Source organism: Capsella rubella, unplaced genomic scaffold (assembly GCF_000375325.1).
Source record: "Capsella rubella cultivar Monte Gargano unplaced genomic scaffold, Caprub1_0 scaffold_5, whole genome shotgun sequence".
NCBI classification, from domain to species: domain Eukaryota; kingdom Viridiplantae; phylum Streptophyta; class Magnoliopsida; order Brassicales; family Brassicaceae; genus Capsella; species Capsella rubella.
In genome coordinates, this window is record NW_006238919.1 from 11,328,109 (window position 1) to 11,342,721 (window position 14,613).

The following is a 14,613-nucleotide window of genomic DNA, read 5'->3' on the forward strand; positions in this document are numbered from 1 at the left end:
AATATATATATATATATATATATATATATATATTTCTTATTTTTAATTAAGAAACTTTTTCAGATCTAAAAAATTAATATAACTGGACGACATTATTTTTTTAAAAAAGAAATTTGGAAATTTTGTGTTTATACGTACTTCTTCATTACTATTTTTGATGGTATCTCTTTGAAGATTTTTTTTTTAACTCAGGGTAAATCTCTACCCAGATTTATGGAAAGTTCCAAAATTAATCTCTAGGGAGAAGATATCATACGGGTAGGGTTCCTCTCACTTTTTCAAATGTGCCTTAAGCAATAGGTACATATCCATGTAGCCAAAGGAATAAAGCTAGCAATTCTGCGTGAGGGAAGAATCGATCCCTGACCTAAACCAACAAGGCGACTCTTCCACCAGACTAGAACCACTAGCCCACCACCTCTGGTTTCTTTGAAGATTTTTTAATGTAATATTATTGTCATGTGATGCTAATATGCACTACGATGAAATATATTAAAGACACCATTATTGGTGGTTTTTAAGTATTTCCTAGCTCAAGATTTACTATAAAGTATTTTTTAGCAAATTTTTTTTTTTGCTAAATGAGTAAATATCATATAAAATGAAAAGATAGGGTTTACATTTTGATTACCTATACAATTTAAATCCTTGGCAAAAAAGTTTAAAAAACAAGGAATTAAAAGATGCTAATTTAATATTGAAATTAAGAAAGCCAAAAGCCCATTAACTTGCGGAAGTTTCTTCGATGCCTGCGAGCATTGATGGAGTTGATGATTTCACGGTCTATGATCTTGAAAGTGGAATCTGGTGGAATAATCTGAGAGTTATGCAAAACATTGTTTTTAGCAAATCTTAAACTAAAAAATGCTTTAGAAACCACCAATAATGTTGGTGTAAAAAGATTTTGCAAACAAAATAATCACTTGATTTATTATAACAGTAAACTACTATTACATTTTCACCAGAATAACCTTCTTCAAGAGAATAACACTCTAGTCCTCTCAAATGATACAACATGATTTGGCTGTGTTTTTTAGTCCACTATAGTTTGGCTGTTTTCTAGTGTTCTTAGCAAAACCATATATATGCCCATTTTATTACGATGAGTTCATTCTCAATAAAAAATATAAACAATGTTTATTTTATTTGTTTTGGTCACAGAAATCAAATTGAATGCAAAATCTATATCGAAATACTGCATTCCAAGTAACTTTTTTTTCTTTTCATTTTTCATTTTCTTTTTTTGGATAAAGAAGTGACCTTTTTCGTTTGACCACAAACAAAAGTTGCTAAAGGTTTGAAATCAATACTGACAACAAAAGAAGGCGTTAAGTTCAATATTGTACATCTCGTGGACATTGATATTAACGTGTGTAAATGTAAAGAAAACTATATAATTAAAGTAAGTCTTGATGTAGGCAGGAAAAAACATCTCATCTACTATGAATGGTCTCTTAGTGGATGAAAAATCCTAAACATTCTAGAAGTAAAAGAATTTAAAAAAATGTAAAGATATTATTAGTTATAAACTTTTAACACTAGAGCATTTGGACTTGTTCTCGTCTTTTGCAATTAAACTATTACTTATCTAAACTTAAAAAAAACGTATCATGCATAAATCATATATATAAAAGATGATTGCATTGGAAACGATATTTCTCACGGTTAAATCAATGCTTTCAATTAAAAAAAAGAGAGAAATTGCATGGAAAATGCGATTGCAGTTCTATATTTTCATCTGGACTTTTACCCGGATATGTATAGAACGTGATCAACGTACATAGCTTGATAATCCATCATGATTGATTCCAATTGACAACGAATGTTCCACAATTATATATTAATTAAGTGGATTGCTTACCAAATATTCAAAATTTCTAGAACAATAAGTATGATTCAAATTTCTTTTAAACAAGTGCTGATTTTTTTTTTTAAAACTACGACCATTTATTAAAATCAAAAAACACAAAAGTAAAATTCAACACGATCACTCACTTGCGACCAAGAACCCAAACGGCTGGCCAGTAAACAGACCCAAACCATAACTTTCCATCATCTCTCTCATAAGCCTCACTTACATACTTCATTGTCTTTCCTTCCTTGTCTTCGAGTACTTCAAGGACCTCCCCTGTCTCGCCGGAGATTTTCACGGCGACTCCGTGCGGCTTGAATCCATTGATAAAAGCAATCACGTACTCCACATTTATTGTCTTTTCAACTAATTTCCCAAGCCATTTGTATCTCACAATCAATCGACCTAATAGGTTTTTCTTGCAGTGTATACCAATCCAAAAGTCTCCCGTTGGTGTCATCCGGATGTTGTCCGGGTAACCGGGGACCTTCGTAAAGATATCACGAGTCCCAGCTTTGGGACCTTTAATCCAGTATCTGTGGACAAGACTCGTGGCTGACTCGCATGTGATTAGAAACGACCGGTCTTTGTTTAGAGCCAAACCGTTGTTACATCGGAGATTGTCCATGACAACTTTGGCCTCTTTCGTCTTCTTATCGTATCTGATCACTCTTCCTGACGGATCGCCACTGACACCCTCCATAAATACGTCCCTGTCCGATAAACATCATATAAAGTTTTGAATAATTTGCACGTTCAATCTAAAAAGAAAATCACAGGTAATTTTTGCAAAAGCAAACAAATATCTTAGTCTTTTAATTCTTTTTCGCAAATGCTCGAATCCTAGATAAGTACACATGTATAAAGCATAATACATACCTGAAATGATACTTGTCGCTACTGTCATTGAAGTAGAAGGCATCTTCCTCTTCGTCCATGTCCCCTTGGTTGGCAAACATAATTTTACGGCCTTCAACTTCATCAACAAGTAACTCGGCCAAGCCTCCCTTTGGTCCAACCTTCATGAGCCCCAAGTAACCATCACAGATGTACAAATCTCCCGTTTTCTTCTCAAAAGTAAGTCCCAATGGCCTTCCACAACTAGGCACCACGTCATTTCTTGAGCAGTTCCCTCTGCATACATGGAAGGTAATATTTAAAGTTATCATTAGTTAATTTACTTATTTGATTTTTCAGAGACGCCAACATATATATTTTTATCATGTCATCGGTTGTCAAGCCGCTAAGATATGGCTGACACCAATCCGTACCTTATGAGTTTGATCGAGTCCCTTTCCGAAATACTATCAAGATAATTATATTTTTTTTCCTAAGTTACATTTGTGTCAATATTGAAAAAACAGAGATATAAACTATTGGGACAAATCCAAGGAATGTTTGCACAAATATATATTGGTCAAAAACCTTAAAATTTAATTACAAAACTCAAGCTTTTTTTTGGTAATTATTACAAAACTCAAGCTGATTCACTGGAAAACTCAGACAAAAGGTCAGAAATCCTAATTCTCAAATAATAATAAAATTAAAAACCTGAAAAATATTATTTGTTCTTTTCTCTCTTCAACTTATTATTATCCTCTCTTTTCAAAAAAATAATAATAATAATTTTTAAGGAGGGTTACACAACAAACGAGTGGTAGCCGAGACATCTTGGGTAATTTTCTTCAACTAATTTGGTACTCTCTTTTAATTTATACTTATTTGGTACATGTATTAGAAAAAGGTAAAAATAAAAACCTGTGAGGAGATGTATAGGCAAACTCAACCCAGCCGAGATCATCGCCGCGCCACTTGAGAATACGGCCGTCCACCATGGCAGCATAAGGACCTTCTCCTTGCGGGTCAAACTCAATGCTCTCTGGTCCAACAACAGGAGTTGGAATGGTCTTAGCCGCTGCCAGTATATTTTTGGCGCCCTCTACATCTCCCGGCACAAGAAAGATCTGATACGAGGTTATGGACAAGACGGCCAACACAACCGGAGCAACGAACCATGTCGGAACTTTCTGATTAAGCGGCATGTTTCCCGCCCCTGATCAAAATATGTTGTTGAAAGAGACGTATTGAAGTAACACCAAATTAAATGTTGTGTGTTTTCTTATTGTTTGGTGGATGCATAGATATACACGTCTCGCCGATTCGCTTGTAGCGCCAGCTGTGAGAAAAACTAAAATAAACCATGCGTTTCGTCAACGGAGGTGACAAGGTCAGTTTAATAATTGAAATTTATCGGAACTTCTCGAAACGCGAAGGAATTTGACGGGAAGACGATGTTACGCCCACGTAAAACCAAAACAAACGAATAAGACGTTACGCACGTACATACGTTTACGGTTTATCATTACAATTAAGAATTAACGATTAATTTGTGATTTAACAAAAAAATTATTTACACCAACTTCTCGTCATGAGAAAACGGACGACTGAAAAAAAAGAGAAATATGGATAATTGTGTTTAAACGTATTATTCTAATAATTGGTACTTTTATAGACTGTTTGAAAGAGCAAATTGAGTAAAGAAGCGAATATTCGATTGCCCTTCTCAGAGACCCGACAAAAATTGAAGCCAGGCTATATCTTTTATTCTTTCTTTTGGACCCAAGCCAGCTTAAACGGATTTGCTGCCAACTAATTAAAATTAATTTGAAGATAAACCCGACACAACATCAAAGTGTAGATACATTTCACGTCACTTCATTTTTCGACCACATATAATAAGTCACTGATGTGTCCACTTCAAACATAGCCACCACCCACGAGTATTACTGTTTCTTTTTTCCACTCGGCATATTTAATTTAGCTACTATGGCAAAAGAAAAACGTGTTTCATTTTCTATGTTAATCTCTATCCTAGCATATTTGAATCTTTCATATTGCTAATGATTATTGATACCAACCGACAAAACATATATAATAACCATATGCTATATATATATATATATATATATATATATATATATATATATATAATTAATTATATGCAATATATACAATTAAGATGGTTTTACGAAATGACTTTAACATATAATTCTTTCTACAATTCAAATTTTTGGAGGGTTGGATTCTGTCTGCACCTACAATCACAATAAACTATGATGAATTGATCGATGATAATGATGAAGATGTTAAAATATTTAATCAACTTTGCATCCATATGTTGGAAGAGAGAAATTTCTTAAAATCGATATAACAGAATCAGCTTTCCACAACAAAAACGTGTTTGAAATATAACAAAACATATTTAAATGTGTGTGTAATAAGAGAAACTGCATAATTAGAATCAGCGAGATATTCTTAGGTAATTTGGTAAATTTTATAACCAAATAAATTTTACTATAAAGCGGTATACGTCTCAGCCATTATCAGATCGTTTGACACCTTGTCACCATATGATTACGTCATAACAAACACTAAAGACTAAAGACAGTTTTAAGAATCGGAATTTTCACAAATTAGAAATAATAAATATTTTTTTAATTAATATTCATTATGCTTAAATAGTAGATACAATTGTCACTCATTTGCGATCAAGAACCCAAACGGCTGGCCAATAAACAGACCCAAACCATAACTTTCCATCATCTCTCTCATAAACCTCACTTACATACTTCATTGTCTTTCCTTCTTTGTCTTCAAGAACTTCAAGGACCTCCCCTGTCTCCCCGGAGATTTTCACGGCGACCCCCTGCGGCTTAAATCCGTTAAGGAAAGCAATCACGTACTCCATTTTTATTGTCTTTTCAACCAATTTCCCGAACCACTCATTCCTCAAAATAAATCGACCTAACATGTTTTTCTTGCAGTGTATACCAATCCAAAAATCTCCCGTTGGTGTTAGCCGGATGTTGTCGGCGTAACCTGGGACTTTAGTAAAGATATCACGTGTCCCGGCTTTGGGGCCTTTGATCCAGTATCTGTGGACAAGACTTGTGGCAGACTCGCATGTGATTAGGAAAGACCGATCTTTGTTTAGAGCCAACCCGTTGTTACAACGGAGATTGTCCATAACAACTTTGGCCTCTTTCGTCTTCTTATCGTATCTGATCACTCTTCCTGACGGCTCCATACGGACACCCTCCATGAATACGTCCCTGACAGACAAACATCACATAAAAGTTTTGAATAAGTTTTACATTCAATCAAAAAAAAAAAACATCACAGCTAACTTTTGGTAAGCAAACAAAATATCCAAGTCTTTTACGTAAATGCTCAGATCCAAGATAAGTATATGTATAAAGCATAATGCATACCTGAAATGATACTTGTCACTACTATCATTGAAGTAGAAGACATCTTCCTCTTCGTCCATGTCCCCTTGGTTGGCAAACATAATTTTACGGCCTTCAACTTTATCAACAAGTAACTCGGCCAAGCCTCCCTTAGGTCCAACCTTCATGAGCCCCAAGTAACCATCGCAGATGTACAAATCTCCCGTTTTCTTCTCAAAAGTAAGTCCCAATGGCCTTCCACAACTAGGCTCCACGTCATTTCTTGAGCAGTTCCCTCTTCATACAAGAAAGGTTATAAAGTATCATATTAGTTAAGTTACTTATTTGATTTTTCGGAAAAGCCTACAATAATTTTTTTTTTTTTGGTTTAGACACAACACATGAGTCCCGAGACCTCTGGGGTAATTTTCCTTATCTTAACGTTGTAACAAAAAATGTTTGAAAAAAACCTGTGAGGAGATGTGTAGGCAAACTCAACCCAGCCGAGATCATCGCCTCGCCACTTGAGAATACGGCCGTCCACGACCGCAGCATAAGGACCTTCTCCTTGCGGGTCAAACTCAATGCTCTCTGGTCCAACAACAGGAATTGGAATGGTCTTAGCCGCTGCCAATATATTTTTGGCGCCCTCTATATTCCCTGGCTCAAGAATTATTTGGTACGAGATTATGGATAAGATGGCCAACACAACCGGAACAACGAACCAAGTCGGAACTTTCTGATTAATGGGCATTTTTTTACCCCCGAAAAAAATATGTTGGTGAAGAGACTTAGAGACGAATGTATTACACAAGGTTATAAGAAAGAAGAAGAAGAAGTTCAGTTTAGATTTTTCTTATTGAGTTATTGTTGTGTGGATGGATACATAGTCGCCTGAAGGACCAGTTTTCTTATATAGAGTTAATAATGCTGTGGAAACTCTGGAAAGTGAAAACCCCATGCGTTGATTCAGCGAAGGTGAACCAATGTTTGTTTTAAAAGATACTTTACGCATTATTCGAAAAATATTTTATTTGTTTATTTTTTGGTCGGAAAAAATATTTTATATGTTGTCATTATGAAAGGCCAAACATCTTTAACGATATTTTTTAAACCACACCAACTCCTCGTCAGACTAGAAAGAGAAACATGAATAATTGTGTGAATGTATTATTTTACTTCCTAGTTGGTCTTTTATAGGCTGCTAAAACAGAAACATGAATGAGAGGATCTCCAACACAAATGTGTGAAAATGCAAAATTTGTATTATTTAATATTTTCGGCCGAACCTGAAATTAGATGGGTCAAGTTTGTTGACTTCTAGTCATAGTTTCGTTAGGCCCTTTTAAGGAATAAACCAAATTTGAAGTCGGCTATTTGTTATTTTATAGTTTTTTAAAAATATATAATAAATTTCATTCATTCTAAATTTATAATAGTACCAATTAGTGCGGTGGATCTAACTCATATGATCCAACAACTAACTTAAATTATATGGTGCTGCTGAAAATTTAATCAAATTATAGTCAAATCTGACATGACAAAAATGTGTAAGAGTAAGTATTCACGTGACTTCATTTTCAACTTCTGACATAGCCACGACCCACGAGTATTATTACTTTTGATAGATTACATTTGCCTAAATTTTTTTTATCAGATTAGTTTAGATTAGAATATTAGACACCTTTAAGATGTCACCATATGATTACGATATATATAACAAACACTACATAAACCTTTTAAAAAACTTCACGTGGACGTGTAAAAACAATACAACAACGAGAGTTAACGCACATAGTTGTGACAATGTGATACACAGAGAAACTTATAACAATGTAAAGACAATTATGTCTGAGCAATGTACAAAACTACAAATCATAAACACCAACAAATGGCATGACACTAGAACCAATCCAAAGCTTGCCATCTTTCTCTTCCACTTCACTTATATATCTTAATCTCTTTCCCTTATCTTCAAGTACCTCCAAAACTTCTCCTGATTCACTCAACTTCACGGCTTTAGTATGAGGTCTTTCTCCATTGAAAATCGAGTAATTTATAGCGACCCAGAACTCTCCGTTGGAGTTTCTTCTGATGTTGTCAGGGTAACCCGGAAGCACAGCAAACACATCTTGGGTTCCTGCTTTTGGACCAGAGAGCCAAAGCCTTAGGATTTTGAAATTGGTTGTTTCGTCGACCAATACGAAAGACCGGTCTTTGCTTAATGTAACGCCGTTTGGAAATGAAAGGCCATGTAATAAGACCGTCGCTTTCTTACTTGATCTGTCATACTTGATAAACCTTCCAGTCTTATCAACGGTCATGAAAGAACCGAAGTAATCCCTGGACATGACAACACTTTGAAGTTAATCAGTTAAATCATCATCACCAAGATATAAAAGGATAACAACCAAGATACAGGGCATCAATCAATGTAAGAAAATTTTAGGGTGCTTCTACTTCATGTTACCATCTCTGGAATCTGGAACTACTATCTGTGAAGTAAATCACATCATTTTGCTCATCAATGTCCAAATCATTAGTGAAACGAATCGGCTTCCCCTCAGCTTCTGTAACCAAAGGTTTGGCTACACCACCAGCAGGACCAACAACAAGAAGGCCAAAGTAAGCATCCGCTATGTAGAGATCTCCGGTTTTCTTATGGAACCGCAATCCTAATGGCCTACCACACACATGCTCCAACTCTGGTGCAAATGAGCGAACACACATCTTCCTAGTAACCATTTTCAAAAGTTGTAACAGATTAATACTAATTTAACAAACAGTTATAAAAAAGAATAAAGCATATAGCCACATAATGTATATGAAAATGCTCAAAAAATTCATACAGAGAGACAACAATTTTTGACAAAACACTGAGCAATCACTTGATTTCCACCATCAGCCAAATTCTAGGGATAAATTCAGAATCACTCATCAAAAGTTTTCAAATTTTAATTTTTTTTTTGAAAATGTACCTATTAGCCGCTGTGTAAGCGAAATCGGTCCATCCAAGCTTTTTACCGCGCCATTTCAAGACCCGACCGTCGGAGACACCAACGTACGGACCTCCCCCTGATGGATCGAAAGCTATGCTCTCCGGACCGGAGGCTCTGGTTAAGTTAACCACTTTGGCTGACGGGAAAACATTACGCGAACGGGGGATTTTAGGCGGTGAGAAGATGCCATAACCGGTTTGAGAAGTGGAGACAAGGATTGCGAGAATTGTTACCACTTTTGAGAATACTGTAACGAGCATCGTGGTAATAGTCTGAGTGTGTAACGCTAATATTTAGTTTTGTTAGCTGAAAGCCTGAAACCTGTAAAGAGATTACTATCGTATAAATACATGTCTTAAGGCGGAGTATAATTAAGAGATTGTGGAGTGGAAGGAGAGAAATACAGGTGTATATATATGGAAATGGGGACTAGTATGTTTCAGTGTTGAAACTTTCTTCTCTTTAAATTTGGGTCCGACGTTCATAAACTAGTACTGTATGTTGAAACTTCAAACTGAAAGAGAAGATAATATGTTACGGCCACGAAGAAAATATATATTATTACCATGAGTTATTCTTTTCTACGCTAAAATTTATCAGGAGAAGACATGACGTTCTCCCATAACAATACGTCAGGTAAATTTGGAAATTTTGAAAGATCTTCTAAATAATGTAAAAAGGAACATGCCGAAACACAAAATACGACATTTTAGAACGGCTAAGTAAGAATCATGCTCTCTGTAAGTCTTGGTTTGACTAAGCCAAGATGAACAATATTAGGAATCAGATGCAAAAATTGTAAACTACTAAAAATGAGAATATATAGTAAAACCAATGGTCTCATCAACAAATATAGTAAAATACCATGCATGAAAAGTACCACGCGATCACTCACTAGAGTAGACTTTAAAGACACAACACACGAGTGGGAGCCGAGATATCTTCAATCTTGGGTAATTTTTTCCTCAACTAATTTGGTACTTTTTGTTCTTTACTTATTTGGTACAATTATGAGTGCTAATATTCAACTGCATTCCCGGAGCCTAAACTGTTGAAATTAAATGGATTCGTTGCCACTTGCCATTAACTAAAATTGAAGTCAACCCCGACATGACATGAAAATGTAGATATATACACTCCCACTTGATTTCATTTTCGACCACATAAGTCACAGAGATGGTTCCACCTCTATCGTAAATATGACTACGAAAATTCGTCTGCCTTCTCAGGCCCGACCAAAATTGAAGCTGGCTTGGCTATACCCTAAATGTTTTAAATTAATTTGATTCGTTGTCTGACTAATTCAGATTGAAGTAAAACCCCACATTACATCAAATTGTGGATACATTCCACGTTAATTTATTTCCGAGGCTCACATAAGAATCTTATGATAAGATCGATGTGTCCACTTCTAACATATATAGCCATGACCCATCGAGTATTTACTTCTTTTCTGACGGCTGATTTAACCACTATGGCAAGAAAAACGTGTTTTGTTTTCCATGTTAGTCTTTATCATTGCATAATATTGCTAATGATTATTTATATATGACAGAAACTATATGCAATAGAAAAAAAAAATTATATATGCAATATACACGATTAAGGAGGATGGTTTATAAATGACTACAACATATAATTCTTTCTACGACATATTATTAGTGAGGGTAATTCAACGACTGACACTTACTTTCATGGTGGTACGTAGCGTTTTACCTTGATGAACAATGCAGACGTGTTGTGGAAAGCGCATTTAGCTTGGACCGCTGGCTTAACATAATGATATGGCCATATGGGATCTATTTATATTGAGAACTTAGAAGTTCCTCTGTTTTTTGCCAAAAAAAAAAAAAAAGAAGTTCCTCTGTTTCGTGAGTCCTCATCTTGTCGTTTTTTTCGCTTCTTTCCTTGTTGCATAATATTCATTTGTTAATATGTACCTAGGGAATTTATTTACATTTTTAAGCATGTTCATTTTATGTGTGTGTGTGTGGATATATGTTGGTGAAGCAAATCATCTTAAAATCAAATTACAGTATGTAAGCGTGTAGTTAGCAAATGTTGGCCCATTATCTTCCCTATAAATATTCAAAACACTTAAAAGGTCGATAAAACATGATCGGTCACTCATTTGCGATCAAAAACCCAAATGGCTGGCCAATAAACAGACCCAAACCATAACTTTCCATCATCTCTCTCATAAACCTCACTTACATACTTCATTGTCTTTCCTTCTTTGTCTTCAAGTACTTCAAGAACCTCTCCGGTCTCACCGGATATTTTCACGGCGACCCCATGCGGCTTAAATCCGTTAAGGAAAGCTATCACGTACTCCATTTTTACTGTCTTTTCAACTAATTTCCCAAACCACTGATTCTTCACAATAAATCGACCTAACAGGCTTCTCTTGCAGTGTATACCAATCCAAAAGTCTCCCGTCGGTGTCAGCCGGATGTTGTCTGGGTAACCCGGGACCTTCGAAAAGATGTCACGAGTACCGGCTTTGGGACCTTTGATCCAGTATCTGTGGACAAGACTCGTGCCGGACTCGCATGTGATTAGGAAAGACCGATCTTTGTTTAGAGCCAAACCGTTATTACATCGCAGATTGTCCATGACAACTTTGGCCTCTCTCGTCTTCTTATCGTATCTGATCACTCTTCCTGACGGGTCCATACTGACACCTTCCATAAATACGTCCCTGTCCGACAAACATCACACAGAGTTTTGGATAAATTTTAGCTTCAATCCAAAAAACCGTCACAGCTAATTTTTGCTAAAGCAAATAAATATCCAAGTCTTATGTCTTTTTCACAAATGCTCGGATCCTAGATAAGTACATGTATAAAGCATAAAGCATACCTGAAATGATACTTGTCGCTACTGTCATTGAAGTAGAAGGCATCTTCCTCTTCGTCCATGTCCCCTTGGTTGGCAAACATAATTTTACGGCCTTCAACTTCATCAACAAGTAACTCAGCCAAGCCTCCCTTTGGTCCAACCTTCATGAGCCCCAAGTAACCATCGCAGATGTACAAATCTCCCGTTTTCTTCTCAAAAGTTAGTCCCAATGGCCTTCCACAACTAGGCACCACGTCATTTCTTGAGCAGTTCCCTCTTCATAAAAGAAAGGTTATAGAGTATCATTAGTTTATTTACTTATTTAAATTTTCGGAAAAGCCTACAATACTTTTTCCTTTTCGTTTAAAAAGGTTGGTTTTAGACTTTAGCCACAACACATGAGTCCCGAGACCTCTACGGTAATATTCCCTATCTTGTGTCGGTCTTTTTATAAACAACGTTGTAATAAAAAGTTTGAAAATAAAAAACCTGTGAGGAGATGTGTAGGCAAAATCAACCCAGCCGAGATCATCGCCGCGCCACTTGAGAATACGGCCATCCACGACGGCGGCATAAGGACCTTCTCCTTGCGGATCAAATTCAATGCTCTCTGGTCCAACAACAGGAACTGGAATGGTCTTAGCCGCTGCCAATATATTTTTGCTGCCCTCTACATCTCCAGGCACAAGAATGATCCGATACGAGATTATGGACAAGACGGCCAACACAGCCGGAACAAAGAACCAAGTCGAAACTTTCTGATCTTTAGTGGGCATTTTCCCCCCTAATCAAAATATGTTGTTAGAGAGACGAATGTATCACCCAAGGTTATCAAAAAAGAAGAAGAAGGTGAGTTTAATTTTTTTGTTATTGAGTTATTGTTGTGTAGATGAATACATAGTAGGTTGAAGGAGCAGTTGTCTTATATAGAGTTAATAATACTGTAAAAAAAACAAATCCATGCGTTGATTCAACGAAGGCGAACCATGTTTGTTTTATAATATAAGCTTATCGAAAACGTGAAAGAATATCACGGGAAAGATACTCTACGTAATTACGCATTATTCGCGCAATATTTTATTTGTTGTCATTACAAAGGCCACACGATGGATAACGATATTTTAATCCACACCAACTCTTCGTCAGAAAAATAATAGCCGTGGCTAAAAGAGAAACATGAATAATTTGTGTTTGAAAGTATTATTTTATTTGAAATGCATTATTATTATTATTTTACTTCCTATTTCGTATTTCATAGGAAATAACACCAGTTAACAAGCGAATTCTCCAACGCAAACACGTGTTTCCTGCTGTTGATGTTGGGACTCAGGGCATCATTATTGGAGGGATCTTATATGCTAAAATCCCCCGGTTTTTGCAAAGAAAATATCTTATATAAGATTTTTTCTTTGCAAAAACCGGGGGATCTTAGCCTCTAAGATCCCCCAATAATGATGGTCTCAACATAGTATTTTGTGAAATAATGTAGACACAACAAAAGTTTTGGCAATACTAATTTTAATGCAGGATTGTGAAACTGAATGATACGGACAAGAATCTAGAAAACTGAGCTATATTGCCGTCCTAAATTGATTACAAGTAAAGGCCGGGAAGGTCGAGCTAGACTGTTAGACTTACAATCATAATTCATGTCCAACCGAGATTGAAGTCGATTGTATATTCTCTATTGATATATACCTTTTTTTTTTTTTGTTCTTTTTTTTTTCATATAAAAAATGTAATACGAAGATTATTCAAGATGTTATCTATCCAACTACTACTCATATTTAAAAATTAATTAAAGATCGGAGATTTGCCACATACTTATATATTCTCTTTGTTTTCGAATAGATAATATTTTAATTCAATTTATACAGATTAAAAAGTTATTTAAATTTTATTTATTTATAAAAAAGTCTTTCTTTAATATCTATTTAAAACACATTTCAACCAATGAAAAAACAATATGCATAATATAAATTCATAAAAACCATAAAACAATACTTAATTTTGCATAGGTTGTGAGAAAATCATCTACTTTAGAAAAAAAGAAAAATCTAAAAAATCATCTATATAATTATAGAGGGAGATTATTCAAAAAAAAAAAAAAACTTGTCAATTTTTATGTTAGAGTATAAGGCATCTCACGTTCACGATCGATATTTGAAACTTGAAATTCGTGGGATCGATATCCGCAAATGTACTTCAATATCGAAAATAACAAATCTTAGTTTCAATCTATACTATTAATTGGGGATCATTTTTTGTGTTTGTTGCCAAACAAACCTGAAAAAAAATATTACAAAAAATGTGATTGTAAATCTATTGCCAAACACACCCAACTTTTTAAAAAAACAGTCTTCAAAATCGTAATTATAGGCCTATTCGCAGGGCCCAAATGTTGATCTAAACATTTTTAAAAATCTTAACAATCTAGATACCATAACTGATTTATACCTTTTAATTCGAAGCATAATTTTCTCCAACCAAAAAATGTTAACAAAATCTTCTTGCAGTTAACATTTTCGAAAACAATAATTAATTTTCCATCGTCTTACAATTAACATTGTCGATGACCATTATTAGTTATTGCCTTTCTTAAAACAAATTATGCCTAAATCAAAGCAAACCTCTATATTCATGGAGAATAATGAGAAAAAATATTCCTAAAATTACGAACAAACTCATAACT

General features: G+C 35.1%; 4 protein-coding genes across 4 annotated transcripts; all 4 read right to left on the bottom strand.

Annotated features, from left to right (window-relative positions):
• Window positions 1-1,922: 1,922 nt before the first annotated feature.
• LOC17885889 (protein STRICTOSIDINE SYNTHASE-LIKE 9) lies at window positions 1,923-4,019 on the bottom strand. The gene is made up of 3 exons (XM_006291268.2): window positions 3,611-4,019; window positions 2,732-2,986; window positions 1,923-2,565 (listed from the first exon to the last, which is right to left on the bottom strand). Exons 1-3 carry the CDS (start codon window positions 3,892-3,894, stop codon window positions 1,992-1,994), a joined length of 1,113 nt encoding a protein of 370 aa, XP_006291330.1. The 5' UTR covers window positions 3,895-4,019; the 3' UTR covers window positions 1,923-1,991.
• Window positions 4,020-5,346: 1,327 nt separating this feature from the next.
• Window positions 5,347-7,022, bottom strand: LOC17885603 (protein STRICTOSIDINE SYNTHASE-LIKE 9). Its single transcript, XM_006291272.2, has 3 exons — window positions 6,552-7,022; window positions 6,124-6,378; window positions 5,347-5,964 (listed from the first exon to the last, which is right to left on the bottom strand). Exons 1-3 carry the CDS (start codon window positions 6,833-6,835, stop codon window positions 5,391-5,393), a joined length of 1,113 nt encoding a protein of 370 aa, XP_006291334.1. The 5' UTR covers window positions 6,836-7,022; the 3' UTR covers window positions 5,347-5,390.
• Window positions 7,023-7,794: 772 nt separating this feature from the next.
• LOC17885606 (protein STRICTOSIDINE SYNTHASE-LIKE 10) lies at window positions 7,795-9,465 on the bottom strand. The gene is made up of 3 exons (XM_006291386.2): window positions 9,060-9,465; window positions 8,552-8,815; window positions 7,795-8,424 (listed from the first exon to the last, which is right to left on the bottom strand). The coding sequence occupies exons 1-3, from the start codon at window positions 9,338-9,340 to the stop codon at window positions 7,950-7,952; spliced, it is 1,020 nt and encodes a 339-aa protein (XP_006291448.1). The 5' UTR covers window positions 9,341-9,465; the 3' UTR covers window positions 7,795-7,949.
• Window positions 9,466-11,081: 1,616 nt separating this feature from the next.
• Window positions 11,082-12,823, bottom strand: LOC17885349 (protein STRICTOSIDINE SYNTHASE-LIKE 9). Its single transcript, XM_006291256.2, has 3 exons — window positions 12,411-12,823; window positions 11,943-12,197; window positions 11,082-11,781 (listed from the first exon to the last, which is right to left on the bottom strand). The coding sequence occupies exons 1-3, from the start codon at window positions 12,695-12,697 to the stop codon at window positions 11,208-11,210; spliced, it is 1,116 nt and encodes a 371-aa protein (XP_006291318.1). The 5' UTR covers window positions 12,698-12,823; the 3' UTR covers window positions 11,082-11,207.
• Window positions 12,824-14,613: the final 1,790 nt, after the last annotated feature.

Excerpts from the sequence above, each read along its gene's own strand:
- LOC17885606 (XM_006291386.2), bottom strand. The coding sequence starts at position 9,340 with ATGCTCGTTACAGTATTCTCAAAAGTGGTAACAATTCTCGCAATCCTT. Across the intron at positions 8,816-9,059 it reads GCTTACACAGCGGCTAATAG|GAAGATGTGTGTTCGCTCAT; the intron begins GTACATTTTCAA and ends AATGGTTACTAG. Across the intron at positions 8,425-8,551 it reads AGTTCCAGATTCCAGAGATG|GGATTACTTCGGTTCTTTCA; the intron begins GTAACATGAAGT and ends TGTCATGTCCAG.
- LOC17885889 (XM_006291268.2), bottom strand. The coding sequence starts at position 3,894 with ATGCCGCTTAATCAGAAAGTTCCGACATGGTTCGTTGCTCCGGTTGTG. Across the intron at positions 2,987-3,610 it reads GCCTATACATCTCCTCACAG|AGGGAACTGCTCAAGAAATG; the intron begins GTTTTTATTTTT and ends CCATGTATGCAG. Across the intron at positions 2,566-2,731 it reads AGCGACAAGTATCATTTCAG|GGACGTATTTATGGAGGGTG; the intron begins GTATGTATTATG and ends TTTATCGGACAG.
- LOC17885349 (XM_006291256.2), bottom strand. The coding sequence starts at position 12,697 with ATGCCCACTAAAGATCAGAAAGTTTCGACTTGGTTCTTTGTTCCGGCT. Across the intron at positions 12,198-12,410 it reads GCCTACACATCTCCTCACAG|AGGGAACTGCTCAAGAAATG; the intron begins GTTTTTTATTTT and ends TCTTTTATGAAG. Across the intron at positions 11,782-11,942 it reads AGCGACAAGTATCATTTCAG|GGACGTATTTATGGAAGGTG; the intron begins GTATGCTTTATG and ends TTTGTCGGACAG.
- LOC17885603 (XM_006291272.2), bottom strand. The coding sequence starts at position 6,835 with ATGCCCATTAATCAGAAAGTTCCGACTTGGTTCGTTGTTCCGGTTGTG. Across the intron at positions 6,379-6,551 it reads GCCTACACATCTCCTCACAG|AGGGAACTGCTCAAGAAATG; the intron begins GTTTTTTTCAAA and ends TCTTGTATGAAG. Across the intron at positions 5,965-6,123 it reads AGTGACAAGTATCATTTCAG|GGACGTATTCATGGAGGGTG; the intron begins GTATGCATTATG and ends TTTGTCTGTCAG.